Source organism: Trachinotus anak, unplaced genomic scaffold (assembly GCF_046630095.1).
Source record: "Trachinotus anak isolate AG129_WGS33_773 ecotype Australia unplaced genomic scaffold, CSIRO_AGI_Tana_v1 ptg000007l, whole genome shotgun sequence".
NCBI classification, from domain to species: Eukaryota; Metazoa; Chordata; class Actinopteri; order Carangiformes; family Carangidae; genus Trachinotus; species Trachinotus anak.
In genome coordinates, this window is record NW_027273858.1 from 23,895,943 (window position 1) to 23,923,932 (window position 27,990).

The window sequence follows — 27,990 nt, forward strand, 5'->3', positions numbered from 1 at the left end:
GTCGTTAATAGAGTGTTGTCTTGCGAGCTTGATTATTGGATAATCTGCAGGTCCAACAGATTAACATGCCTAATACTTTCAGCAGGCAATCTAAGACTCCCTCTGAGGAGCTGAAGAGAGCTGCTTCTCATTATTCTCTGATGAGCCATGACCCATTCTTAGGGTCTGTGGACAAGTGGGGGTCTGGGGGTTGAACATAAGCAAAATGAGATGCGGTGTGTGTGTGTGGTGGGGGTGGGGTGTGTGTGTGTGTGTGTGTGTGTGTGTGTGTGTGTGTGTGTGGTGGGGGTGGGGTGTGTGTGTGTGTGTGTGTGTGTGTGTGTGTGTGTGTGTGTGAGGTGGGGTGGGGTGGGGTGGGGGTTGGGGGCTGTATCAAAAGAATGTAGTTAAAAAACCTACACTACATTTCTAGTTCCTGTTCATGTGCAGGGATGCCTCTGTTTATGACTCTGGCTGCAATTCTTTTCTATTTCTATACTCAGACAGTAAAATCCTGTGAGGGGACATGATAACAAGGTGCAATACAAGAGACCTGCCAATAAATAAAAACAGGCCAAGAATGTTTGGAGGGAGAGTATGAATGGTGACAAGCTTGGCGTAAACCAACCCTTGACTCGAATGAGGGAAGATAACCCATCACTTTGTGGTAAATTGTGCATCAAATGGAGACATACACATCTTCAGAGAGGAGGAGAATCACACCATAACTGACCTCTGTTTGTTCACCAGTTGTGCTCCTTCACAGTCAGTTGAGCAGACAAGCTTTTTTGTAGCTTATTTTCCTGATTGTTTCTGTCTGGCATCTCTAGCAATGCTACTTCTGAATACTCACACAGTGTGTGTGTGTGTCTGTTTCAATCAATCAATCAATCAATAAATCAAAGTACTTTAATGATCCCAAACTGGGAAATTGTTGCGTTGCAGCAGCAGCATAACTTACAATATGTACAATTTATTATTATTTATTTAAACAGATTTATTGTATAGGGTATAGATGTATTGTATAGTTTGTGTGTGTGTGTGTGTGTGTGTGTGTACGTGTGAGAGAGACAGAGAGAGAGAGAGCAGCTTCATCTATATGCAGATCATACGCTGTGCAGCTCTCATGGCTCATCCCTTTGTCTGTGACTGAATGTGATCGGCATTCTGATGCATCTGGATGGGGATTATGAAGATGGTATGTGCTTGTGTGTGTTAGGAATGTGCTTAATTCGTCAGCTAAATGATTAAATGTTGTTACACTTGCTAGTCAGCACCAGAGCTACTAGTCAGTTAAACTGATTATTAATTATAACTGTACAATGCCAGGTAACTATTGCATCAAGGTAACACTAGCCTGCAGTGCAATGCAATGCGTAACCACATTCAGCACAGGTATATGAAAATTAACCTGCGAGGAAAGAAGGCTACTGCTAGTACTGCTAACTTTAGCCAAACTCTGTAAACTCACATGACACTGTTTACCTGCAGATGCTGTGATCCCACTCATCTGAAAGTGCACTGTGCTCATCATGGCAAACTTGACTGTTTTCTGAGTATTGTCTTACTTTTCTACTTTTCTTTTTAATCAACAGGAGAACTGGTCATTTGGAACGTGTGTGTGTGTGTGTAAGTGTTTCTGTCACAGGCTCATAGGGAAACTCAGGGGAAAAAAATCAGATTAAAGATTAATTCAGGATGCCTTGTCCAACTGGGGAAAAAAGTCTCATGTCCTCACTTTGGCAAATGTGAGTTTTTTTGGGTGAGTGTCTAGGTTTAGGGATAGGCCTGTAGTGGTAAATTAATTGTAAATTAATGCAAGTCTGTGTAATGTCCCTAAACCTATGACTGTGTGTGTGTGTGTGTGTGTGTGTGTGTGTGCGTGTGCGTGTGCGTGTGTGTGTGTGTGTGTGTGTGTGCGCGCGCGTGTGCTGGAGGGCTCTTATGCTAAATGCCAAAGCAGAAATCATGTTATGACATTCGTGAATCTATGGCCCATTGACCTTACACACACTGCAAAATGAAATTCATGAGCTTCAGTGGGAATAATGAGGCCTGAGAGACAAAATCATCAAATGATCCAGAGGTGACAGAAGAGAGCAACACCATTTCGGCCTGTCTGTGGTGACATCTTTAAATTACTAGTATGCTCAAATTGCTCTTTACTTTGCTGTCCTTCTTATTGAGAGAAAAAAAATAGAATAACAGCCTTGCAGTTGTATGATTTGGACTAGTTTCAGATTATGATTATGAGTCGTTCAAAATATTAACTATTTTGTGAAATTTTGCCATAATTTCTGTGTGAAGTCTTGAGTAATGCGTAAAAAGGGTTTTGTGAGGTCAAACTGACCATGACCTTTGACCACCAAAATCTAATCAGTTCATCCTTGAGTCCAAGTGAATGATCGTGTCAAATTTGAAAAAGTTCCTTTAAGGCGTGACAGAGATGTCACCTTAACAGGCCCAAAAATGGGTTAACAGCAAGTTCTCTGTGACACAATTTGTGACACAGAGCTGTCCTCGCCTCTCACAGAGAGAGAGAAAGAGATGCAGATGAACTTCTATGTTGTCACATAGATCACAGATGAATGTCTTCATCAGAAACGGAGTTGGTGAACGTGCAAGAGAACTTATAGTAATAACAAACAAGGAATCTATTTTCATAATTTCTCAGGTACAGAGAGCAGAACCGATAACATTTAAACTTATCAGTCTTTAAAAATTTAGCCCCAGGTCCCATTTAATACTGGGTTTTCGGTACCCATCCCTAGTAAGTGTTATGGTTAGATTAGACAGTTCACCCAACAAAACAGTCCCTAAACACTCCCTTTACATTTCAGAATAAGTTTGGTGTTAACATATTTAATCCTAAACACTTCACGAGTGTACACATTAAGGTGCACCTTAAGACACCTAAACCCACCCAAATCCACTTACCTGGAGAACAGTAGCTGCACCATGTCAACCAGTGTATGTTCAGCTGATTTCCTGAGGAGTTCTGGAACACAGACAAGAATAAGACATTAGGCCCAAACCAAATGAAATAAAGAAGCAAGACACATAAGATAGAAACAGCCAGACACACTGGATTCTAAACAAGGTGGAGCTAAGATAGTAGAAGCTAGAAAATAAAAGAATACTTGCACTAATGCGTGTGCTGCTTGAATTAGTAAGCAAGTAATGCAATGCAATGTAAACAATGCGTGGCATTATTCTATTAATCTATTTTCAGACTATCCTCTAATCTTGAAGTTACCTTTAACTCTTTTGAGGGTCTTCTATTGAAACAATCTCCACAAATTCTAAATCACCCTCTCCATGACAAAAGACCACAATCATTTTACTTTGTGGCCCTTTGTACCAAGTGTTGTTACATACACTGACAACATTCTAATTTGTGGTGAGCCTCCAAGTTAAGTCTTTCTAAGGATTATTGACACTTTTGGTTTCACCCAGTTCTTGGCTGAACCCACTGAATGTAGTGATAAGTTGACTTGATTCTATCCCATGGGAAAGAGATTTCTTAGCCTGACTGTCTCTCCGATCTCTTCTGTCATTTCTGATTCTTTCTGATTTTTTATCGAATTTGAAGCAGAACTAGCCTGTCTTCATAACATTGGTTCAAATGTATTTACCACTGAGCCACTCTCAAACCTTCCTTTCTTTTCTAAAGCACTGGAAGCTTGTGGCCCACTTGTCTAACAATAATGTTTTTGAACCTTTTCAGTCACTCCACTGACACAGTGCTTAAGTAGTACAAGATCTTCTGATTTCTATGGATTCAGATTCCACCTCTGTGCTCCTCTTACTGGACCTTAGTACAGCTTTTGATACCATAGATCATTGAATACTCTTAGACTACAAGGCAAATTTGGCATCTCTGGCCTGGCCCACACCTGGTCAAAGTCTTTCTTTATCTGAAAGAGCACAGTGTGTCTCCGATAACAATACTATATCAACATACTCTTATGTGAAATATGGAGTATCCCAGGGCACTGCTCTTGGCGCTCTGCTTTTCTCTCTTTATATTTCACCTCTTATCAAAATAATTCAGTCATGGAATTAATTTCCACTGTTACACTGATGATATTCAAATGTATGTTCCTAAAAAAAGCTGATGATTCTCCTTAAATTATGAAATTAGAGGATTAGTTAGATTTGTTTGTTTGTCTTCTCACACAGTTGTCGAGTTACTGTTGCTTGATCAAACTGGTGTCTGTGTTGGGCCGTGCCACACAGACAGAGTTAAAACTGAGATGTTGGTCACTGGCCTGCAACAGTAGTTCTCAACAACTGTGTGAGTTGTCATAGTCTGACAACCAAGAATGTGGGTGTCACATCCTATCTTCTCCTTCAATCAGCACATTAAAGACATCACCTGGACCACTTTTTCACCTACATAGCGCAGCTGAAATTCAGTGTTTTCTGTCCTTGGTAGATGCTGATGCCCACTCTGAGCCCAGTTCTGTTGGAATTTGGCTTCTTCCCAGTTCTAGTATAATTCAAGGTATTTTCCCTTATTAAGGCTGTTGGATTTAAATGTTTTTTAGAGGTATGAAGGGGTAACAATGTGAAAACCTAGCATATGGCTTGGCCGTATATAGTCGATGTGCGAAAATGATGTCATAGTTGACAAATTGTTGTGTAACCAAGCATGTCATTATTTTGATTCTTATCAATGTGTTAAAGGTTGACCAAAAAGGAGCTGCTTAAAAATTCTGCAGTATGAGCTGATGTGACTGTAACTGAAGTAAAACAATTTCACAAACAATTTGAGTTTTCCTGGAAACGACCATCAAATTGTGTTTCATGAATGTTTGATGTGACTCACCACTTAGGCGCATCTCAAAGCAAATCCTGAAGCAAGACTGCATGATCTCACAAACAGACTCATTGGTCAGATGGGCTCCAACTGGCGTCAGCAGCAGGCTCCTCAGGACCTGTAACAGCACAATACAACTGTACTAAAATCCACACTCTCATCAATCAACTTCATCTTACAACAGTGTTTCCAATACATGGGCTCTTCTTTGGCGGCTGGCCATGGTGGATTAAGACATGCCCAGGTAGATAAAATTACTCGGTTTCACCCAAAACACCTTATTTCACTCTTTTCTAACTAAATAACTTTTGGCCACACACAGACTGTCGGAGTTAAGTGTGCTGCAGTACTAAGAGGGAACTAGAGGCTCAGCCACCTTGTTAGCATCTACCAATTGCCTACCCTGTAGCTCCAGAGCCCTCACTGATAAACATTCTGGACATGCAAAAAAACAGGAGTTTGAAAAATGTATAGTTCACACGTTTATTTGAAGGGTGTTTAATTTAAGTAGCTGTTCTCATTATAAAAAAGGAAAAAAATCCTTCGTACTGATATTTCTGACCAAAACGTAGATTTGTCACAGTGTCAACTAAACTTAAACTATAAAACACGGCTTTCCACCAGGATATGGAGTAGCCAGCCAGGGGGATCATGGGGCAGGCCTGCTGGCATAATGAGGATCTTCCCTGTCAGTTAAATTCTTTATGTGTTTCATCATCAATTATTATTTTTACACACACATTCATATAGAGCATGTCGGGGCAGGTCTGATGACAGATAGGCCTGTTTCTCTGTCATCATGTTCGCATTGTTTTGAAGTAGAGGCTCGTGATTGTAAAATGTACATGCATAGTGAATCGCAACTTGTCAATCAGAACTATTTTATCAGAATCAATAATTAACAATTAGAATTTGTAATTAATTATTAACTATTTATTAATATAATAAAATAGGTGGCTGGGCTTAAATAAGTAGTTGGTTGTTGGGCCGGCAGCCAGGATTTATGGAAGCTCTGATATAAATTTCACAACGGTCTCATTTATTGGACTCTACTGTAGTGAATTCATTTGTACAGAGACTGTGGCAAAATCAACCTCATTTGTCAGATCCATCAGGTCAGTGAAAGACCACTGTAGAAACTACTATTCAACATGTTGTACTGTACCTGTATAATTTTCATAAGGACAACTTCATCACTGGCAGGGTCTGTTCCCACAAATCTAGCATGTGTGACTGCATCTGCCATGTTCTCAATGGCCTCTGCTGCTGCTTCATGGTTAGCATCTGTTAACAAGCAAGAAACATTTTTTTCAAAAGGCTGACAGAAAATTCAAACTACAAAACAAACATGTTTAGCTTGATAAATGAGAGCTTTCAATAGGAAAGAACACTGAGAGGAAGCCATGTTCCTGAGGGCAGGTTAAGTCAGAGAATTGAAACTGATCATGCATGTGGAAAATCCGGCAAATTATTTTGTGTCTGCAGCAGAGTCAGTGTCACACAAGTGTGGAATACATTAAGGGGCCACTTTTACTTGGATCATCTCTACAATTTGATGCAGCCCACCGCAACAGCTATACCTTTACAAAGCTTCATGTTTTGGTGACACAGAAACACAGGTTTAAATTCAACTATATGTTTACTGTTGAGATCATACTTAAGAGGTGGTAGGGATGCACTGGACTACACTACGCTTGAAGTTGTTTCAAATGTTTAGTCAATTCATTTTTAACTATTTTGGTAAATGATTCCAGCTTTGAAAATGTAAATAATTTCTTCTTTGAAAGTTAAAAAAATATCTCTGGGTTTTGGACAATTGGTTGAACACAACATGACCTTATAAAGGCATCCCCTGGGAACTTGTTAATGGGTTGATTAATTGGGTTTGGCATTTTTTGTTATTTTCTGACTACACAAGTAAACAACCAAGAAAATAATTGGTAGACATTAAAGACACTAAAAAATAATTGTTATTTGCAACCCTAGATTGGATTACATTAGATTTCACAGCTCGACTTAATAAAATGGCCACTGAGTGTATGCTAAATGTAATGTAAAGAGAATCTATTATCTTTTCAATCAAGAAAAAGCATTTTCCTTTCATGTCCCGCTGCTTGTAGCCTGCACAGGAACGCATTATATCCTATAAATACTGCATTCTGCAGTTATTTTTTCAGGGGGCCTATCCATGAATGATTCACAGCAAAACAGACTACTGTATGGTAAAACTGCATTGCAAACTCTATTAACATCTGGCTAAAGAGAACATCTGTAGCAGCCTGTTACTGCCTGCAGCTGCCATGTCTACCATATCTGTTCATAACCTGGTGGTAGTACTGTGGTGTGGACTTACACTTGACTCCCAGTGGAACCACTCATTCCCACCATCCAATGTCAGTAAAAACAGGTACAGGAGTGTATAACTAGCTCCGCCTGTGCAGGTGTTAAAACTAAATTTCTAAAAGGCAATTTGCACTTAATTAAAATAATTCTGAGTTAGAAATCACCAAACAACAAACCAATGATAGTTAGTAAACTTAGCAACCATAAACAGCTCCAACACATAAAGACAAATCTTGTATGGTCCATCCACATTGTCTTTCAAACCCTGTGATCTAATGTCCAAATGTGGTCTTTTGTTAGAGGCAAGCTGGGACAAATTGGCTGTCAGAGCAACAGGAGCCAGTGTTTTTGAAACCTGAGCAGTGGCCAGCTATGTGCCTGGAGCCAGCATGTTTTCCTTTCCCATCGCCCTCAGGAGCAGTAATCCATTAACTAATAAGCAGAGGGGGAAAGAGAAGGGAGTGGCAAGATGGAGGGAGACATGAAGAAAAGGAGGCTCAGATGAAGATTTTCAAAGTAAAACAACAATGCAGCCTGTCAACATAAAGACACTGATATGTGAAAAAGATGGGCAACTTAGGGTTGAAGGCGACACTGAAGCTGTGTGTTTGAACACGTGGTTACTTGTTGGCTTTAGATAATTGAAGTTGCTTCTTAGGAAACTACCTACCTACCAAATGTTTGAGACATTTTAGTAATAGATGGCTGTTGTGAATAACTGGAATACACAGTTGGTTAGAAGTTGGTTAATTGCTGAGAACTGGTTTATTTGTAGTTAAGGCCATTGAGACAGAGTAATGCCAACATCCCTCCAGAGGCAAGGGTGACAACAAGCATGGAAGTTGTGCTGAAAACCCAGACACAGAAACTGGAGCCACAGGGGGATTCAGGAGAATGTCATAAGTGATATAAAACACTAATCCTTCTCTTGGCACACAGTCTATACAAGCAGTGTCCAAAGGGGAGGATGTTAAAATAACACTGAGGAGAGGCTCAACATGTGTGTATGTGCCTGAGGGTATGTGGGCAAAGTCAATAGCTGCTACATAAAGAAGTTTAAGTATATCAAACTCTGGTCACAAAAATCAAAGACATGGCGTGATTGAGAGCGAACAGAAAGGGCAGAGTGGCTGGTTTTTAAGCAAGCTACGCACAAAAAGCTGTGGAGCTACACACTGCTTAAGGCCCAATACATCTTTAGAAATCAAACAAAGGGACCACTGCATTTTCTATGGTCAGAGAAGAAAATTAGTTTGTTCACCTGTTCATCTTCTGAATAGCACAAGATCACCTTTCAACCAGGCTGCTCTACTCCAGACTTCACTACACAGCTACTGTGCACAATGGTAAATACATGGAAGATTCAATTTTCTTGATTATAAGTGGTGTTTTTGCACCTTTTCCAAAGGTCATATGCCACAATGAGGTTAGAATTATGGTTTGGTTTTACTTCCTTCAAATTTAAACCTTTTTCAAACTTATTATTTTAGGGGGTCTATCAACGTACAGTTTGGAATACAATCCCCTTCTTGTTTTTTTAAATCTAATTTTTATTTTTATTTTTCTAATTAAAGGCCCGCTCCAGCTGTTTAGTACCATATTTCCATACAGTTATGGGACAAGCAGGAGGGAAATTAAACAAAGACTAATACGACCCTGATGACATCAACAATTTTTTTTTTTTTTTCATACTTTAAAAAGCTCCTCCAGAGCCACAAAAGATATTATACTAGTGTTTACACAAGCTGAGCACTACACCATCTGACTGGTAAATAGAATTTTAAATAAAGACTATTTTTGCCCTTTTTTAATTTCTTTTCATTTTATTTTTTCTATTTAATTTTCACAGTTTTCAATGACAATTTTGACAATTTTGTCAATTCACTTTTTTATTTATTTCCATTTATATGTGTCTTTGAAAAACAGCTGAATGCTGTCATTCATGTGTAGTTTCTCTTTTCTTTGTTGAACTTGGTTGCTGCTCATGCTAATTATGTACTTTGGTATCTTATTATAACAGCCGTTTTATTTAATAACAATTTATTCGACCATAAAGTCATGAGCAGGCTACAGCTGCACTCTAAGCTCAGCTCTTCTGGCAGTGGTTGAAGCTTAAGCCTCAGCTGAGCTTCACTCTGAGCCCTAGGTGGGCTAGTGACCATGCAGCTGCTAGCAGCACAGTGAAAGGCTTTCCTGGCTGTGCTGGGCAGGAGAAACAGAGGGAAAATGAAGGAGGAACAGGGGACAAGAGATGAGCAATGGGAAAAGAGAGAATAGGGGAGAAATCTGGATATCTGTCAGCAGTGAGGCTTAGTATGATGTTCCTTCCATGCCAGTAGACCTCAGGCCACAGATTGAGAGGAATTACATTGCACTAAATGAAATGAGTGAGTGAAATAACTGTGCGTGTGTGTGTGTGTGTGTGTGAGACCTTTCCCTTTCTTTTGGGTACTAGACAAGCCAAAACAAACAAAAAAAAAACAAAAAAGGGAGTGATGCAGTTGGTGCAATGGTAAAATGTTCAGGGTGGCACCCTGAAGGGAAGGATCATATTAAAGACAGCACTCAGGATAAGTAGGAACACAACTGCTGTAGGCTCTTTTCTCACTAAAGACTTGGGATGATAGTGTAATGTGTGTAAGGCTAAACCGACCCTAAACATCAACACACTCCATCCTTTGCTTAAAGATTACAAGGCATAAAATGGTAGCATGACTCATTCAGCAAGTATCACAGTCCAGTAGCAAAATCATGTCCACTGACAGCAGCACATGAAACAGCACCTGTCTTATCATAGGTAAATAAAACAATCACATGCAAATGTAATGCTGAATAAAATAGTTTAAGAAAATCTGAATCCAGAAGAGATTAGCCCACTATAAAAAGTCTTTGTCATAGATGTTGTTGGGTTGTTGTTTTTTCTCGATTTCTTTCTTGCCAGGAGATGGCAGTACTTAACAACAGCAGTGTTGTTGTACACTCTGTCCATTTACCATCATATCTACATCTGGTGTATATGTGTGTGTGTCGGCGTGTACACAGACACACGCACACATATACATATACATGCATATATACACGGCTTGGGCATTATGTAAGGTTCTAGTTAGTTAGCATAAATATGCTTTTTTTTTTTAAAGATTCCTACCTACCAACCAACACATCTACTGTTCTATCTATTCTGTCTAACTTCCTGTCTACCTACATATCCAACTTTGATTGAGTAAATGAAAATTACATATATTTCATCCTGAGATGCAGCTGTCAAACAAGGAATATACCCAGATAAAATGTTTTTAAAATACAGAAGAATTTTTTATGCTGTTACGTTATTCTGCAAGAGCTAAATTTAAAATTGCTGTGCTCACTTATATAAAAGAGAAACCAAAAGTGATGGAAACTGTTTCAGAAACAAAAGTCAAACTGAGATACAGCGAGGGTGATTAAGTTGTTCAACCACTGTCATATTTCCTCATATTTAATGTGTGGAGATTGGGAGCCATTGCCCTGAGAGCGACTGAGCTGCATTGCCACATGCATTGCATTGCATCCCTTAGAACAGTGCTGATGAGATGCTGGTGGTGGTGCAATGGCGTCAGGATGGGGGTGATGGGGATTAAGGGAGCTGGTGTCACGTCTCTACTGACAGACAGAGGGTCTGGGACTCAGGAGGTGATCTGTGAGGTGATCTTTGAACAGATTGTGTGTGTATATGTGTGAGCCTAGGCAGACGGGCCTCTTAACTTGTACTCTGAGGCCCTTCAGTATCAGTCTGGAAAGCATCAGCTCCTGGTCCTCCATTTGAATGAATAGTCACTAATCCTCAGCCATCATCTGTTCTAGAAAATGTTTCACTTATGCATGCATGACATTTCGTTTTAAAGAAATTTCATTTACAACATAAAATCCCATTGCCTACGGTTGCTCACTTTAACACAGTAGTAAGAAAAATACAAATAATTTAAAGTACCCAGAAATGAAATATACTGTACATTCCCAGCAGCTTTTCTAAAACTGTGTAATGTTCTTATAATCTGAAGTTCTTATTTAGATCAGCAATGGCTGCAGCTGTTGTGACACCATTGGCTCAACCCCTGCTATTTAGACTAACATCTGGTGATACATGCTTATTTCACACTTAACAAAACAACTGGCAGACACTGGGCCATATTTCCATGATGAGGCTAATGAGGGTAGGCAGTCCTGATTGTACGCCAGCACAATTCCTCTACATCAATGATGAGAATAGACCATTCCTAGCATTCCTGGACTTACCAAACGATGAGCAACAGCATTAGCTAAACCGTAGCCTCTCAACAGAAAAGTCAGGACTTTCAAGAGTGCTAAGATGACGTACAGGCTTTAGCATGTGTTTTCCTTAATAAAATCCCCCATATAAGACACTGTAGTCAGGTACGGAATGCATATTAATAAAATGTGTAAATTGGATCTGTCAGTCTGTGTACAAACACTTCATCAACCTCATCAAAGATGAGCCCTTACTCAACAAAAAAGTCACAAGTCAAGTCTGAACAAGTTCAGAATGTAATCAAAATACTGCAAACAGAATAACAGCTGCTGAGTTACCAGCAACTGTTCAGTGGAGTCTAAACCACTGTGAGTTACTTTGGCCCAAGAAGTAGTATGGCACATGTAACACTGTTACTGGATGAGAGGACAGACACATGTCTGGGAACTAGACATCTGAAGAGTCTAACTTATGATAATGTGGTAATGTTCACTTAATGAGGTAATGGCAACTGAATATTATCCTAAGCTGCATCACCTATCATGAATGGAGGGCTAGCAATTATTAGGTTTTCTTGTGCCTTGACAGATGATTTACAAGTAAACAGGAATTAAGGACCAGGTTCCTCACCACTTATACCACTTATATATCCACCAACTGTTCCAAAGCTTCCTACTGGTACTGCACACTCAGTTAGCAGTTTATTAGAAACACCTAGCTAAAACGAATGCAGTCTAACACAGCAGTCCTGCAATAATCCTACATTCATGAAGGTTATGATGTTTGGTTTTTATTTAAATAGTTTTAGACAGATTAATTGAACTGAATTGTCATTTTGGTGGATGCAGCTTGTGCTGCTGTTGAACTGTGTTGTATTATACAGAGAGGTGTTTCTGTTACTTAGCTTACCCTATGAATAATAACAGAAACACCTGTCTGTATGACATTCAGCAGAATCACAAACCACAGCCTCTAAAGCAGTGGTATTTTGATAATCTGATTTTTTTTTCATCTTACAATATTGAACTGACAGTCTCTCATTAAGCTGTAGCTAATGTTGAAATAGAGAATCTCCTCCCACCTGAAGATGCTTATGATACTTTTATCCACGTTGAGAGTGAATGACAGACACAACCTTGTCACATCAGGAGCTGCGCACAGCGCCTGGTTCTGCAATATATCTCCATCATAGCAGTAACAGTTACCCACAGAATTACTGATTTTCTCTACAAAATGAAAGCGCAAGAATGTTTGTTTTTTTCTGCAATTCTATAGTTCAAAAAAACCTTTTAGCTTTTACTATGAAAAGTTCTGACAAAGGTTCTGTTGCTTATCCTATGACATTATATTGCTGAAATAGTGGACATATCATGTGATATGAAAAAATAACACCAGTTCAATGAATCAGTCAAACTTATATATGTAACTGCGGCCACACAGTAAAGTAAATTGAAGTTGCATTTTTATCAACAACGGGTTAGGAAAAAATTGGCCCGAGGCCAAACTTACTTGCTGACCACTGGTCTAAAGGCATCATAAAGAATCAGCATCGCTCTGAAACTGAACATTATAACCTTCATGAAGGAGGATTTACTACAAGACCTTTGTATTAGATTGTATAAGCTTTAGCTAGGTCTTCCTAATAAACAGACAGCCGAGTGTGAACATAAATATGCAGAAAAATGATAATGATGATTACGTCAAAACTAATACTGAAAATAATTCATAAGGTAATCCAACTGGTTTTGAAAACATATAGTAGATGTGGGTATACTGTCATGGTTTAACTTTAAATAACAAAAAATATACACAATGCTAACAACATGATTTCTTACCAATAAGGCCATAGGAAAGGAACTTGTTGACAGAGGTAAGGGCGAGGCCTGTGATTGGTCCAGTGGTGTCCTCAGAGCGGACCACTTCTAGGAAGGGCCTGAGGAAAATGTTGGGTTCAATATCTGGCAACTCTGAGGAGAGAGACAGGCACACAAAACATTAATTTCAACATTCAACATTCAATCATGGAAATTGGATGGATTCTTTCGTGGATTGATTTCTTTTATTTATTAATAAACACCTCAAATAATGACTCATTATGAAATTGACCACAATAAAATATCAGCCATGAGAAGCAAACCATAATCATTGGCATTAGTGTCAATAAGCCCTGCCAATTGAATCGCACAGTTTATTAAACCCAGCTGCAGTAATTGCTTCACTTCGCTCAGCCTTTCACTCTGGGAAACCCACCCTGACTTCAATAGTCTCTCTTTCTCTAGAGAATTCACAGAAAAAGGGGGTCAAGAGGGGAAAGCATAAATACAAAACAGGTAAAACAGCAATGGGGAAAATTAGTGGAGTCATGCATGCCACTGGGAAATGTTGTGCCAGAGGAGTGCTGGCCACAGCAATACCAGGAGGATTATGGCTTTCTTAAGAGTAGCTATACTCAAGACAAGAATAAACAACTTGGACATCAAAATGTCCAATCAATTTCCGAGTTGTACATGTGATGGCTGTGAATTAGTGTGTGATATCCAATACCCCTGCAGCTTGTTTAGAAATCAAATATGAAATAATTTGGCAATTTACACAGTCCCTTTATTAGCCGCCAGGCCTCACTTTCAAAAGCAAATCTCTTGCTGCTTGACTGAATATTTTTCATCTCGTGTTTTATTTTAATGATTGTTACATCTGAAAGCATGGAACAGGGTAAAGGGTGACACCAATTCTTAATTAAGCAGTGAATGCGCAAAAAATAGTTTTCCCAGTGTAAAATATGATTTTAAAAAAACTTTTTAACCAAAATAAAATAAGAATCTATGTTAACTTCATAGAGTGAAACAGCTCTGCTGGTTCAATCTGTCCATAAGCTGCCAGAAAACTTTTAAAAAAGGGTTTTAGTGTCCCATTACTTTACAGTGTGAAAAAACATGTAGTAAGGGTGGACTGACGGTGCTCAAATGAATCTGTCAATAGATCCTGATGAAGACTTTATCAGAAGCGATCACCCTGTAAGTGCTATAGCTGCATTCCCAAAGACCACAAATTGGAAAACTCAATTGTGTTGTATTGATCCGGCTGGCCATCGGTGAACACAAGGCTGACGGGAGCAGTCTACGGGTGGCCACAACCAATCTTCTTAAATAAAGTCTAAATACAGGCTCTGTACTTCAACTCAATCTCCAGGGCTTGTGGAGTGAAGTGAAATAAATAACGACGGCTGCAGCTATGGTGAGGCAATCATTCTATAACCAGGTTGACCTCTGGCTGACACTGACCAAAATAAGAAGCCAAAAAAACCCCACAAAAAAACAGCAGGATTAAAGAAGCTAACCCAGCTGTGCATGTTGCCATCAATGGCCGAGTTTGTTGGGTACAGGTCCTGACTTAAGAGTGTGCATGTGTGTGTGTGTGTGTGTGTGTGCGTGTGTGTGTATTGGGGGGGGGGGTGAAATGAGCCCATTACGATTCACCATGAGCCTAATCCTATCTACCTTTAACATGCTGGTGCCTCATCTTTCTGCTTGGAGCTGGAGTGAGAGTATCCAGCCATGTGTGGATTACCTCTCCAAATGACCCCACCAAAGAGCGAGAGGGAAGGCAGGGGTGAACCTTTGCCCCAGGAGAGCACCTCAAGATGAGGCCAGCTAACTGCAAAACAGAAGCCATCTTTAACACATGCACATCTATTGGCACTGGAGCAGAAAAGCCTTAGAACACAGGGAGCAACAGCAGGAGATGAATCTGAGCTGCAGATGCACCTTACTGTCCAAACAACACAGGGAACAGGGAAAACATACAAAGAACATAAAAAAAATGAAACACAAAAAATATCTACACTCAACCAGATCATCTCACTGTGAAACATAAATATATTTAAAATCAAGATTTATACAAACAGGCCTGTCTTCCACAGGATCATAGTGTAGTGGAGCTGAACACTAAGAAAAAAATGATCAAGTCCTTTTAATGGCAAATACATCAAAGCAGAGGAGGATTACATTCTCATTATAATTGAGCAACTGCCTTGTCTTACAAAAGCATGTTAAACACAGAACACACTGTATATTGTCCAAATACAACAACAATGCTGCAAAGTTTAAATGCATGCAAGTGTAACTCAAAACTATGGCCCTACGTATATGTGCAATTGCAGCTGTCTAATTGTCATCACCATATCACTACAACCTAAATTGCTAATACTACTGCCCCAAAAGCAAGTCCACACAGAATTCACACTGACCCTAACAGACTTTTATGTCACACAGACATGTGGACAGTGAGACTACAATCATGAATCTGTGATAACTGTAACCATGAATGGTCTGTGTGTTTGTGCAGTGCAGAAAGACTGAAGAGTGTTGAGTTATAATCAAACAATCTTGCTGATCAACTTAAATTAATTTCAGTTATTAGAATCTCTGTCAACCTTCAATTATATCATAAATTTGAAATCACTTTCAGTTTGAATCAGAGGCTAATATTTGGATCAAAGTGATTGTAAAAAAGATGGTAGTCAAATGTTAGCAGGCTCCACCTGTTGTTTCAATGTGCAAAGAAACATATCTAATGAGCATTTTATTTCTGCTGCTTGACTTATGTTCAGATTGTAGTTACAGGTTGTACCCATTAATCAGCTGCCACTTAGACATATTTTCTTTATGTTTATTATACAAGTGATGGTGACTAATATCATAACTTCAAGAATACTGAATGTTAACTGTGGCCAACAGATTAATATTTACATGACTGTTAACTGGAGGTCCAGATTCAAGAATAGTGTTTTAATTTCTAGTCATATCTACTTTCTGTTCATTTCCATTCTGATGTACAATGAGACTAAACAAGCTGAGGGTGATTCTCTCTGTGTGATGCAATACAAACAAAAAGCCAATTTTTCAAACTAGGCTGCCAGTGGAATGTATGCATCGGTGTGCACTGTGTGTTTGTATGAAATTATGATCAAGGTATAGTTGTGCTGAAGGCAAGGGGAGTCTATTCACAAAGAAATACAAACACTGCGGCGAGTGGGTGAGGAAGCTCATTTGTTGTTGATTCATTAAAATTACAAAAGGATGGAGAAGTGAATCTGCCAGTCTATTGTGTCACACCTGTGATACAGGCCTCTACTTCAACTGCATTACCACCACTACATTTGCTGCTGGACTTATCATATCATAGATAATCATAAAACAATGTTATTTTTAAAACCGTTTATCATCTATCAAATTATCAGTCTAAGTACCAGTCTTATGCCTGTTCAAAATACCATGGCTGACTAGCTTATGGTGCTTTAAACCCCTTTTATTTTAGCATTGTGTTGTTAAATATTACAGTACAGAACACCTTTTTTAACCTTCTGAATCTACCTGTTTATCATTATTCCTGACATATAATCCACTGGTAGTTTCAACTATTAATGCTCATAATCAGTTGTAAGAGATAAATAAATAAACATTTGTGAAACATCGGGTTTAGTGATGTGCTGCATGGTAAAATCTGATTTTTCCACATTGTTCCAAGAAGCTGTGACATCACAAAAGCTTGTTGGAATAATTAACTTCAGCTAAAAGGCAACAATCTTTTGCTTTTGTTAGTCTACAACAAATAGACTGAACTACAAATATGACAGCAACAGATAAATGTTTTTCTAGCTGTACCTGCAAATCTAAGAGCAAGGCAGCTTTGATTTATAATTGCTTCATCAAAAGATTTTTTCTGCTAGGCACAAGGTCACCATAAGCTAAGTCACAGCAGCAAGATGCCATGTGCTCGTCTGTTAATGTACGACTATGACCCAAAATAAACAGTTAATTTCTAGAACATATATTGTGCCCACACATAAATCTAAACCCAGATACACACTTCACAAGATTCACAAGAGAAATGGACTAAACCAAATGACACCTTCGATGCAAGAGAGGCAAGGAGAGGGGGAGCAGCAGAAGAGGAAAGGTTGAGTGCCCCCCCCCCCGATTAACGCAGTGGCCCAAAACCAAACACTGATGGTTATTGATCTGGACTTGTTTAGCTGCTAAAATTAAGAGCCAGGGTCCTTGGATGCAATGCCAAGGCTTCTCGAGCTGAGGAGAAGCAACGCTTTAAAAGACCAGCAAGGCTAAATGAAATCCAGGGAGAATCCTACTGTTCATCTGCCAAACAAAGTCTTGCACGACAGTATTCATATCCATCTGCTGGGAGAAGTTTGATAAATGTCAGTCTCCTTTGCTGTTGGCCCCCACCCTTGTTTCATTCATTCTTCTTTTTGCCCTCATTCCTGGTATTCTCCTGAATGAAACTGACACTTGTAGAAGGAGGCAATTAAGATTGAACAATGCTATGGAGCTCCATATGGTCATTTCATTGGGCCACAGTGGTATTTTATAGATGCTTGGAACAATGCCTCTGTGCAAACTAAACAGGCAATTTGAAAACCCCAGAGAAATTAAAACTTTACCAAATGCTTGGGAGGACAGCTGTAATGGCTACTGCAACAGAACATTTCCTAAAGGGCTACATGGAATATGGTTTGCATTTGTATTTACAAGAACACTCTTACCGGATTGTTCAAGGTGGGAGAAAGATCAACAAGCAGAGGACTAATAGCCTTCAAGCACTTACAAGCACATGAAGCTAAATCAATCACTAAGTAGATCAAAAGATGTCTTCACATTTCTTGTTGTAAAAAATAACAAATATTTTTAGCTCAGTGGAAATAAAATGGCAATTAAATTGCAAACACAATCTGGGTTATAATAAATCAAGCCCACAAAGTACAGAGTTAAAGTGGATACGCTAGTGAGACTAATGCCAAAGTAAGGCCCAATATAAGGCCTCATAACCCCAAATACAGCCAAATGATCCAAAGATTCCCAGAATTATTCACTGCAAACTCAATCATGGGGTAATGCATTATCATGGACAAACTGCTATGTCATTAGCTTTATGGAGGAGCAAAGTGAGAGGAGCTGCTGGTTACAGTATTTTCTTCACTGAGAATTACAGTTGCAAAGCTTCCATTTACTAAGATCGTCAATATTCCTCAACACAGAAATATGGGAGCCTCCAGATAACGCAACAACCCTGTAGGTTTATGTTATGGTCACCAGCATTTGTTATTCCAACTTTAATTATGAGAAATCATATTTTTTCTGCTAGTTTTGAAGCAGATGGATGTAAATTCTACAATACCTATGAACCTCCTCACTGTTGCTCTGGAGAAGAATCAGAGCTGTAGCAAATTTAATATACTGAAAAATTTAATGAAAATGTATAATCTTGGGAATCATAGTTAACTTCTCTTCTTACAAATTATGTACACAGTATTCTACCTTCAATTTTTCTACTTAAACAAATCATTTCTATCTTTTGCACAGACAGGTCAATCAGGAGAATTTCATGTCCTTTCAAATTTCTGAGGTGCTTCAGCTTTTCCTCACTTATATTGTCTTAGCTGGACATGTGCAACCACACCTGAAATAACTACTTTGGGTTAAGAGAGGAGTAGATTTTTGCCTTTGCAGATTAAAAAATCATTTAAAACATCACCCATGTTTGTTAGAATCAACATAACACCAGTGATAACAATAACATGACACAAAATAGCAAAATTAGACAGCTGCACAGATACATAATAAATAAAAAATATTTTTCGTGTTCGGTCCATCTTCCTCCAGAACTTCTGTCTGCATATTTAATCAATTTAGAGGTACTGTCATTAAGAGCAAATTCATTTGTGAATTGGGAAAAAAGCAAAGGTGAAAGAACACTACCTTGTGGGCAGCCTGTGTTTATAGTGAGCACACCTGACAGAGTGCCATTAACACATACCCTCTGGGGGCGGCACGAAAGAAAATCTCTGATCCATACAATCAGGCCCTTGTCTACATTAAGATTGGCCAGCCTTTGCAGGAGAATATGTAACTTTATAGAATTGAAAGCTGTGCTGAAAACCACAAATAGGAATCCTTTAGGAAGCATAAGCTGCTTTGAGTCAAGCAAGACCAGCACAGCATCATCGTATCTCTGTTGCTCTTATAGGCAAACTGCAGCGGATCTGACAGTTTGGTCACTGTGGTAGTCAGAAGGACAACCAAAACTCTCTCCATGGTTTTGCACAGTATGGAGGTAATAGCAATTGGTCGGAAATCTTCAGGCTTACTTGCACCTGGCCTTATTAAAGAGAATTTCCAAGATTTGGGCACTCCTGTAACTAGGAGGGAGTTAAAAAGCCTAGAAAGGATTCCTTTTACTTGAGGGGCACAATCTTGAAGTAAACGGGCTTTCAGGCCATCTGGGCCGGCATCTTTATTCATTTTCAATTTAGTAGGACTTTTAGCAACAGCATCCTCTGTGATAAGTATCGGTGATCCTATAGGAAGGTTTTTCCAGATGTCATCACACACAACCTTGTCATCCAAAATATCAAATCTGCAGAAAAATTGGTTGAGTTCATCAACAAAACTTTGACTGCAGTTTACAGGATAATCACCTTTTTTACAAGTTTTTCCCGTTAAGGTATTTAAACCCTCCCAAGCCTGTTTTATATTACCACTGAAATATTTGCTCTCTATTTTATTTTTGTACTCGATTTTTGCCTTACAGATATTCCCTCTCAATTCTGTCCTTGAGACGGATTTTTCAGTTGTTTAGAAACCCAGGATTTGTTATTTGGGTATATTTTAACAGTCCTTGTTTCAGACACACAGTCCTCACAGAATTTAAAATATAATGGCCGACTCAGATGTACTGTCCAGTTCAACAGCCTCAGAGTCCCCTGTAACTGGTTTATATTTTGACTGTTTCTCTCCTGTAGATCTCTCTGAGCTCACTTCAACAGTTTCTTCATCTAAACCATCAACTTGTCTTCTAGAACCCGTTCCAACAAGGCTGTTCAAAGAAGTTTTTCCTTTAATCGACACCTCTAGATCTAATCTGATTAATTTACAGTGCATCCGGAAAGTATTCACAGCACTTCACTTTTTCCACATTTTGTTATGTTACAGCCTTATTCCAAAATGGATTAAATTCATTTTTTACCTCAAAATTCTACACACAATACCCCATAATGACAAAGTGAAAAAAGTTTGCTTGAAATTTTTGCAAATATATTAAAAATAAAAAACAAAAAAAAAAAAATCACATGTACATAAGTATTCACAGCCTTTGCCATGACACTCAAAATCGAGCTCAGATGCATCCTGTTTCCACTGATCATCCTTAAGATGTTTCTACAACTTGATCGGAGTCCACCTGTGGTAAATTCAGTTGATTGGACATGATTCGGAAAGGCACACACCTGTCTATATAAGGTCCCATAGTTGACAGTGCATGTCAGAGCACAAATCAAGCCATGAAGTCCAAGGAATTGTCTGAAGACCTCCGAGACAGGATTTTATTGAGGCACAGATCTGGGAAAGGGTACAGAAAAATTTCCGCAGCATTGAAGGTCCCAATGAGCATGGTGGCCTCCATCATCTGTAAATGGAAGAAGTTTGGAACCACCAGGACTAGAGCTGGCCGCCTGGCCAATTTGAGCGATCGGGGCAGAAGGGCTTTAGTCAGGGAGGTGACCAAGAACCCGATGGTCACTCTGACAGTGTTCCAGCGTTGCTCTGTGGAGAGAGGAGGACCTTCCAGAAGGACAACCATTTCTGCAGCACTCCACCAATCAGGCCTGTATGGTAGAGTGGCCAGACGGAAGCCACTCCTCAGTAAAAGGCACATGACAGCCCGCCTGGAGTTTGCCAAAAGGCACCTGAAGGACTCTCAGACCATGAGAAACAAAGTTTCAAAGTTCTGGTCTGATGAAACAAAAATTGAACTCTTTCGCCTGAATGCCAAGTGTCATGTCTGGAGGAAACCAGGCACCTCTCATCACCTGGCCAGTACCATCCCTACAGTGAAGCATGGTGGTGGCAGCATCATGCTGTGGGGATGTTTTTCAGCAGCAGGAACTGGGAGACTAGTCAGGGTCGAGGGAAAGATGAATGCAGCAATGTACAGAGACATCCTTGATGATAACCTGCTCCAGAGCGCTCTGGACCTCGGACTCGGGTGAAGGTTCATCTTCCAACAGGACAACGACCCGAAGCACACAGCCAAGATAACAAAGGAGTGGCTTCGGGACAACCCTGTGAATGTCCTTGAGTGGCCCAGCCAGAGCCCAGACTTGAACCCAATTGAACATCTCTGGAGAGATGTGAAAATGGCTATGCACCGACGCTCCCCATCCAACCTGATGGAGCTTGAGAGGTTCTGCAAAGAAGAATGGGAGAAACTGCCCAAAAATAGGTGTGCCAAGCTTGTAGCATCATACTCAAAAAGACTTGAGGCTTACAATCCTGTCTCGGAGGTCTTCAGACAATTCCTTGGACTTCATGGCTTGATTTGTGCTCTGACATGCACTGTCAACTATGGGACCTTATATAGACAGATGTGTGCCTTTCCAAATCATGTCCAATCAACTGAATTTACCACAGGTGGACTCCAATCAAGTTGTAGAAACATCTTAAGGATGATCAGTGGAAACAGGATGCATCTGAGCTCAATTTTGAGTGTCATGGCAAAGGCTGTGAATACTTATGTACATGTGATTTTTTTTTGTTTTTTATTTTTAATAAATTTGCAAGAGTTTCAAGCTAACTTTTTTTACTTTGTCATTATGGGGTATTGTGTGTAGAATTTTTAGGTAAAATTTTAGAATAAGGCTGTAACATAACAAAATGTGGAAAAAGTGAAGCGCTGTGAATACTTTCCGGATGCACTGTATTGCTGAATGGTAGGCAGATGGCTGGACAGGTTACAGGAGTTCAAGTCCCGAGAACAAAGACAGGTTGGTCTAAAGGATACTGTTAGTATCTCATACTCCAATGTGCGCACTTGCCCCCATATACCGTATTGTGTGGCCCAGCAGTTCTCCACAAACAAACACAGTCCCCCCTCCAATAGATTTATGTGAGCTGCGCTCGTTCCTGTCAGCTCTTATGGTGGTATATCCCGAAAGGTTTGGAGTTTCATGATAGTCTTTAAGCCATGTTTCCGTCAAACATACAAAGTTGCTCTGTCTGAATTCACAGTCATACTCTGCTCTTAACGCCAGCTCGTCAAGTTTATTGCTTACCAAGCGGGAATTGGACAGAGTGATGGCAGGCAGTGGAAATCTGCAGCGGCGTCTCCAGAGTCTCACACTCCCTTTGAGCCTCGCCTTTTCCGACTTTTGTTCCTGCTCTCTGACCACCTGGCGGGCCGTCAGATTTCCACACAGTCCGCAGGTAAAATGACTGGTGGAGCTACACCAGTTAAACGTAGGGAGAGCAGATGCTTTCGGGTGTAGGTGAGGTAGTTTTGTCGGCCTGTCAGGCAGTTCCCAGGCCCAAACACCGATAGGCAAAGTAATGTCCATAAAAAAAGCGATTTTCATGGCAGAAAGGTGCAGAGTGCAATAATATTTTCAAGAAGTGACATACATGTCCGACAGAAGAACAACTTAAAAAAAAACAACACACACACACACACACACACACACACACACACACACACACACACACACACACACACACACACACATTAAAGACGCGCCTAAAATCACTGTCAAACGGTGAGTGCGGGGTCAGCAGCTGGCCACGCCCCTGTGGCTCTGGAGATGATTTGGTCAAGACTAAGAAAATAACCCTGTTTGTATCATCAGGAGTTGCCGAAGTTAAAAGACATTTACCAGAAGGATGGGCCTAATGACACAATACTATCTGATGCATCATAGGAAATGTAGGATCCACACTCTTACTAGGGACTAGATTTCAGAGTCTCCAAACATCTGCTTATTTTGATGAGTCTGGTTTTAATCTGTTTATTGTGCATTCCCCAACTTTATGGAAGGGTAGCACTAGATCATTTTAGTTTATACCATTTTGGATTTTTGTATAATGTGTGAAATATAAAGTAATGTGAAAATTGAGTTATAATTTAAAGTAATGTACAGTAACTGATAGTTGATAACAGTAGCTGTCATAAGTCATGACAGTCCCTGTATGTGCTAGGGGTGGGGGGATATATGCTCAATGCATCGTAGCTTGCTCCACATGGGATATAGTAAATTACTATATCTTACACACCACTCTATCCTGGTGCCGAAATGAAAACCAAGACATTCTGCACATTATAAGCAGGCAGTGTGTTTCAGGCCTTCAGGTTAAATGTCTTTCTCATGGATTCTTGTCTTTTGTTCAGGGTTAAATTTAACTGGGTTGTGATTTCCCCCTTTTTGCAAATTTAAAATTGTTCCAATAGAAACCACCATGAATAAATCGTAAACAAGAAGGAGACAAGGATGACAATCATCATATATCCAGATATACATCGTCATCAAATATGTACTATATGTAATATCATTGTGAGACCTGACTGCTGACTTGATTGCGTTGTAGGGAATTGCCAAGCGACTGTACACTTCTCACTCTAGCCTGTTAAATTTCTGTAGATGTTGTTATTCTATCCTATTAGTACGGCGACCTGCAAAACAACAGCATGGAGGTGCAGACATTTCTCTGTTTCTCTGTTACCCTCAACATCCTCTATTGTTCATGTGTGTGTTGTGTTTAAGATAACCTTACACTGGCTTTGTGTGTCATCACGATAGTAATAATATAGTATAGTAATGCCGCATGGAAGGGGTACTATCTGCAGGGGAAAAAGAAGTACTTGGTACCAAAACTGTTTAGAGCCATGTAGAGTCCAAATGGTACCATGCAGTGGAAAAACACTATTAGTGAGTTGATAATGGTTTCTGCCCTGTCAGTAAAGTAAACGTATCTTGTCTAACAGCTTGAAAAAAAATAAAAATAAATAAAATAATAATCCTGATTTTATTTTTTGACAGAATCACAGCCTACTGGTATGAAATAACAATATTTAGCTCCAACTCCATTCCTATCAGGAAGGAAAGCCTCTACAAAACACCTTGGATTTTTAAAAATCTCCAACAAAACAAGTTGTTGGGGAAAATAATTTGTCAGGTTCAAAGACAATTCATTTCAGCAGAATTGTGTTTCACCTCAAAAAAGCAGAGCCAGTAAAACTAAAGCAGGTGCATTCAAACTGCATGACTTCATTACCAAACCTTGCCTGAGCTGGAGCCTGGCAGTCACTGCGCTGCTTTGCACCTGTTATCCTGTACATAAAATGTATTTTCTATGCTGCATACTTTGCACAGAGGCTGGGCCCCCAGTCCACTTAATTCGTTTCACAGCCTGCTGTCCCCTCTGTGATGGATGGACATACTTTAGGTTCAGTGTATTTATAAATAATGGATGTTTTATCATGCTCAATTTAAACCTGTGGGAGCACACATGAACATTTCTGTATGGGTCTGGTATATAAGATATATATACTTCAAAGTAGTAATAAATCAGGATATTATTATTATTATTATTATTATTATTATTTATACAATAATATTCCTCACATGAATTTATGCTTAATGGTTGAATATGCTTGTCCTTTATTGGAGCTGACAGTAATTAAGAATAAATAAATAACTAAATAAATAAAAATACACCAAGTGCTTTCAGAGTGAAAAGAGAATAAAAATAAATATCAGAGACCCATTTGAGTCTCCTTGGTAGGAACTCGGGATGGTTGGTATTCAATTTGTTTTTTTTTCTGCTTAAAGGGTGCTTTTGTCTCTACAAACAAGGGAAAAAATTTCCACAGCAAGGATATCCAGTGGCATTGAGGAAAAACAAAATGTGAACAGAGAGGAATTGATGAGAGAAAGAAGGGAAGAATATGTGAGATGTTGGAAGAAAGAAAAAAGACACAAAGCTCTGTGTGTGTGTGTGTGTGTGTGTGTGTGTGTGTGTGTGTGTGTGTGTGTGTGTGTGTGTGTGTGTGTGTGTGTGCGCGTGTGTGTGCGCGTGTGTGTGTGTGCGCGTGTGTGTGCGCGTGTGTTTGGGGGCTAGGGGGGTTATCGTCCTTATTTGTTTCACCTGCTGCACTCCTTCAGCTCCCTACTAATGGCATTCCCATGGGGCAGGAAAGATTCCAGAAACCACAAGCTATACAGACCAACTCTACTGTGTTCACACAAGACACAATACACCACTGCTACATAGGCTCACACTGCAACTGCTCTCTGCCGGGAATCACACACAGCCGCTATGAGCAAACTGATGTGGTGTTTGAAAAACTGCAGTTGAATGGATAAGGCAAACACTCCACTACCATAAAGTGTTATTTACATTAACTGTATTTTTTTAGACTTAGTCAAAGAGCTGCTTTTTAAATAAATATTTAAGTTTTTATGTTTTGATATTTTAACAAATATTCACCATTCTTGAAATATTTCCTGTTCATGTTAGAATTTTTAGATGGACACAATGCCCTATTTGGTATACTCGATTGTTAATGCTGTTATCCAGTGAATTATTTGGCTGCAAAAAAAAAAAAAAAAAATGTTGTTAGTAACATTTCAGCATGGTAGAAAATGAATATCAAATTGCAATTGGACTGCCAATTCAATTTTGGAACCTGACACACAAATTACCCAGATATGTTAATCTCTGGTGCTGGTTAATGGTTAATCTTTGAAACCAGTGACAAGGTGTTGTTGTAGTTCCAACCAAGTGGTAAGCCCTTTCTAGTAAACCAATCTAGCATTACATCATGTTAAGTTCATGCCTTGAAGTTTTCTACTTAAACTTGTATCTTATAACTACATGTCATTCTCATCAACTTTAATAGTCCTTAGTCAGCTCATTTTTATCAATTAGCACTAGAAACTGCCGTTTATTCTTTTCAGCTAACATAATATGATTACAGATTTAAGTTTACTCTTTAAGTGCAGCTAAAGCTAAATTTAATTTAATTCAATAAGGGATATAATGGGATTCAATTCCATAAAAATCAAGATCAAGGTTTGACTTTGATTAAAAAATAAAATAAAATAAAATAAAAACCACCATGAATTGATGGAGCCAACCTGCCTGTGCCAACAGTATACTGCAACCCCTCACCAGCTTCCTACTCACAATAACTCAATAACTCAAATAATGAAGAATTAACTGTTAGTAATGGTAATATAATGCAATGAGGGATTTCACTGATCAATCTAAAATATCCAAATCAATATCTGGTTTAATATCATTTCATTACAGCCAAACTCAAACAGTCTTGACATGACAATACACAACCACCACTATCCTCAGAGCATGAGGAAGTTGATGCAAATAAGAGTTAGAATTCTAAAACTCTGGCACTCCTCCAGAGTAAAATCCCTGCTGAACTACTGCCGAACTGTGTCTCAGCACCATGGTCGATTGTCTTGGCATTACTGTCATAGGCAGCTGTACCTTCACTGCTGGGGTTTTAACTGCTCCTGAGGCTGGTTAAGAATTTCTATAGAGCAGTAAATCAACAGCTAAGCCCCAAAGTTAAAAAGGCCTATGTGGTATGAAGTGAGAAGTCTCAAAAAGGTGTTCAATGGTATATCAGATTTAAGATTTAGGAGAAAATGAAGATCTCACCATGAAAAAATTGTTGATGGATATGTAGTTGATTTGATATCCAATTAATTTTACACAGGTCTAGACTATTAACACATTAAGCAAGATGTTTGTGAAAGGAATTTTGACAACATGCAGGAAAGCAGGACTGGAGAGCCCAGTCATCTCATTTCATTCCTGCTTCAGTCATTCGAACATAACTAGAGGTTGACCAATTATTCAGTTTGGCCGATTAATTGCCACCTATCGGAATCACCGACTTTCAGTGTATGTGCCCACCAGTTACATGGGGACATACATTACATAACTGTTTTGCATGGAGGCTCCATTCACTGCACTGCAAGTCAGGCACCACCTGCAAAGTCAAGTTAATGTCATTGTGTACCTGAGATTATTTATATTTAAACCCAATTTACTTTATTTTAGACAGCTTCTTTGTAAACGATGAGCATAATAAGGTTGTTGGTTATAGTGAGGCATTTCTAATGCATTAGACTGAAGATAACTGCTGCCCTGCCAAAAAGCAATCTGTCTGTTTTGCTTGCTTGGTTGGGAGAATTTGGCCAGAAGTACAAGTCTAGCACAACTGTGGGTCATTGATTGATATTTTTAATTGTTTCTTTTTACTGACTTTGTGGAAAGTAATTGCTCAAAAGGTTGAGCTGAAGGTTGAGTTTGATGTTTGTTCCAGATTCATTCGATTATTTAGTTGTTTTTTTTTCTTTCACCTATAGACAGGTGACAAAGTAAAGGAAAACCCAACATAAACTGAAAGGATTTGTTCCACCATGTGCTGTCTGTGAACTCCACTGGAGGGATGAACACCATTCTCATTGGATGGTCTGATGATGTTGGTTAGAGAGCGCTGTCGAACACGTCCAGTCGGCAGTACAGGCAGATTAAACTCTCATAATTCTATCAGCCTTTAAAAATCCTCTAACGGTCGACCTATGAATGTAACCACTCACGTCATTCACAGCACAGCTCATCGGGCTTATCAGTATTAATATGCAGATACCACTGTATTCAGACATGATGCTCACTTTATGCCCTCCCTGCATTGACAGCAAATCCTGTGTGTGTGTTTAATAAAT

The 27,990-nt window shown here is 39.3% G+C and overlaps 1 protein-coding gene across 4 annotated transcripts in view; it reads right to left on the bottom strand.

Moving 5' to 3' along the window:
* gbf1 (golgi brefeldin A resistant guanine nucleotide exchange factor 1) overlaps window positions 1–27,990 on the bottom strand; it is a 110,323-nt gene that overhangs the window by 49,511 nt on the left and 32,822 nt on the right. For 2 of the 4 annotated variants that reach the window (XM_071481500.1, XM_071481501.1), the window contains exons 4-8: window positions 14,891–15,047; window positions 13,229–13,360; window positions 5,967–6,085; window positions 4,811–4,919; window positions 2,917–2,977 (exon numbers count right to left, since the gene is read on the bottom strand). In XM_071481500.1, the coding sequence (XP_071337601.1) occupies window positions 2,917–2,977; window positions 4,811–4,919; window positions 5,967–6,085; window positions 13,229–13,360; window positions 14,891–15,047 (578 nt within the window). The remainder of the gene's footprint in view (window positions 1–2,916; window positions 2,978–4,810; window positions 4,920–5,966; window positions 6,086–13,228; window positions 13,361–14,890; window positions 15,048–27,990) is intronic. The other 2 variants (XM_071481502.1, XM_071481503.1) reach the window with 1 other exon arrangement.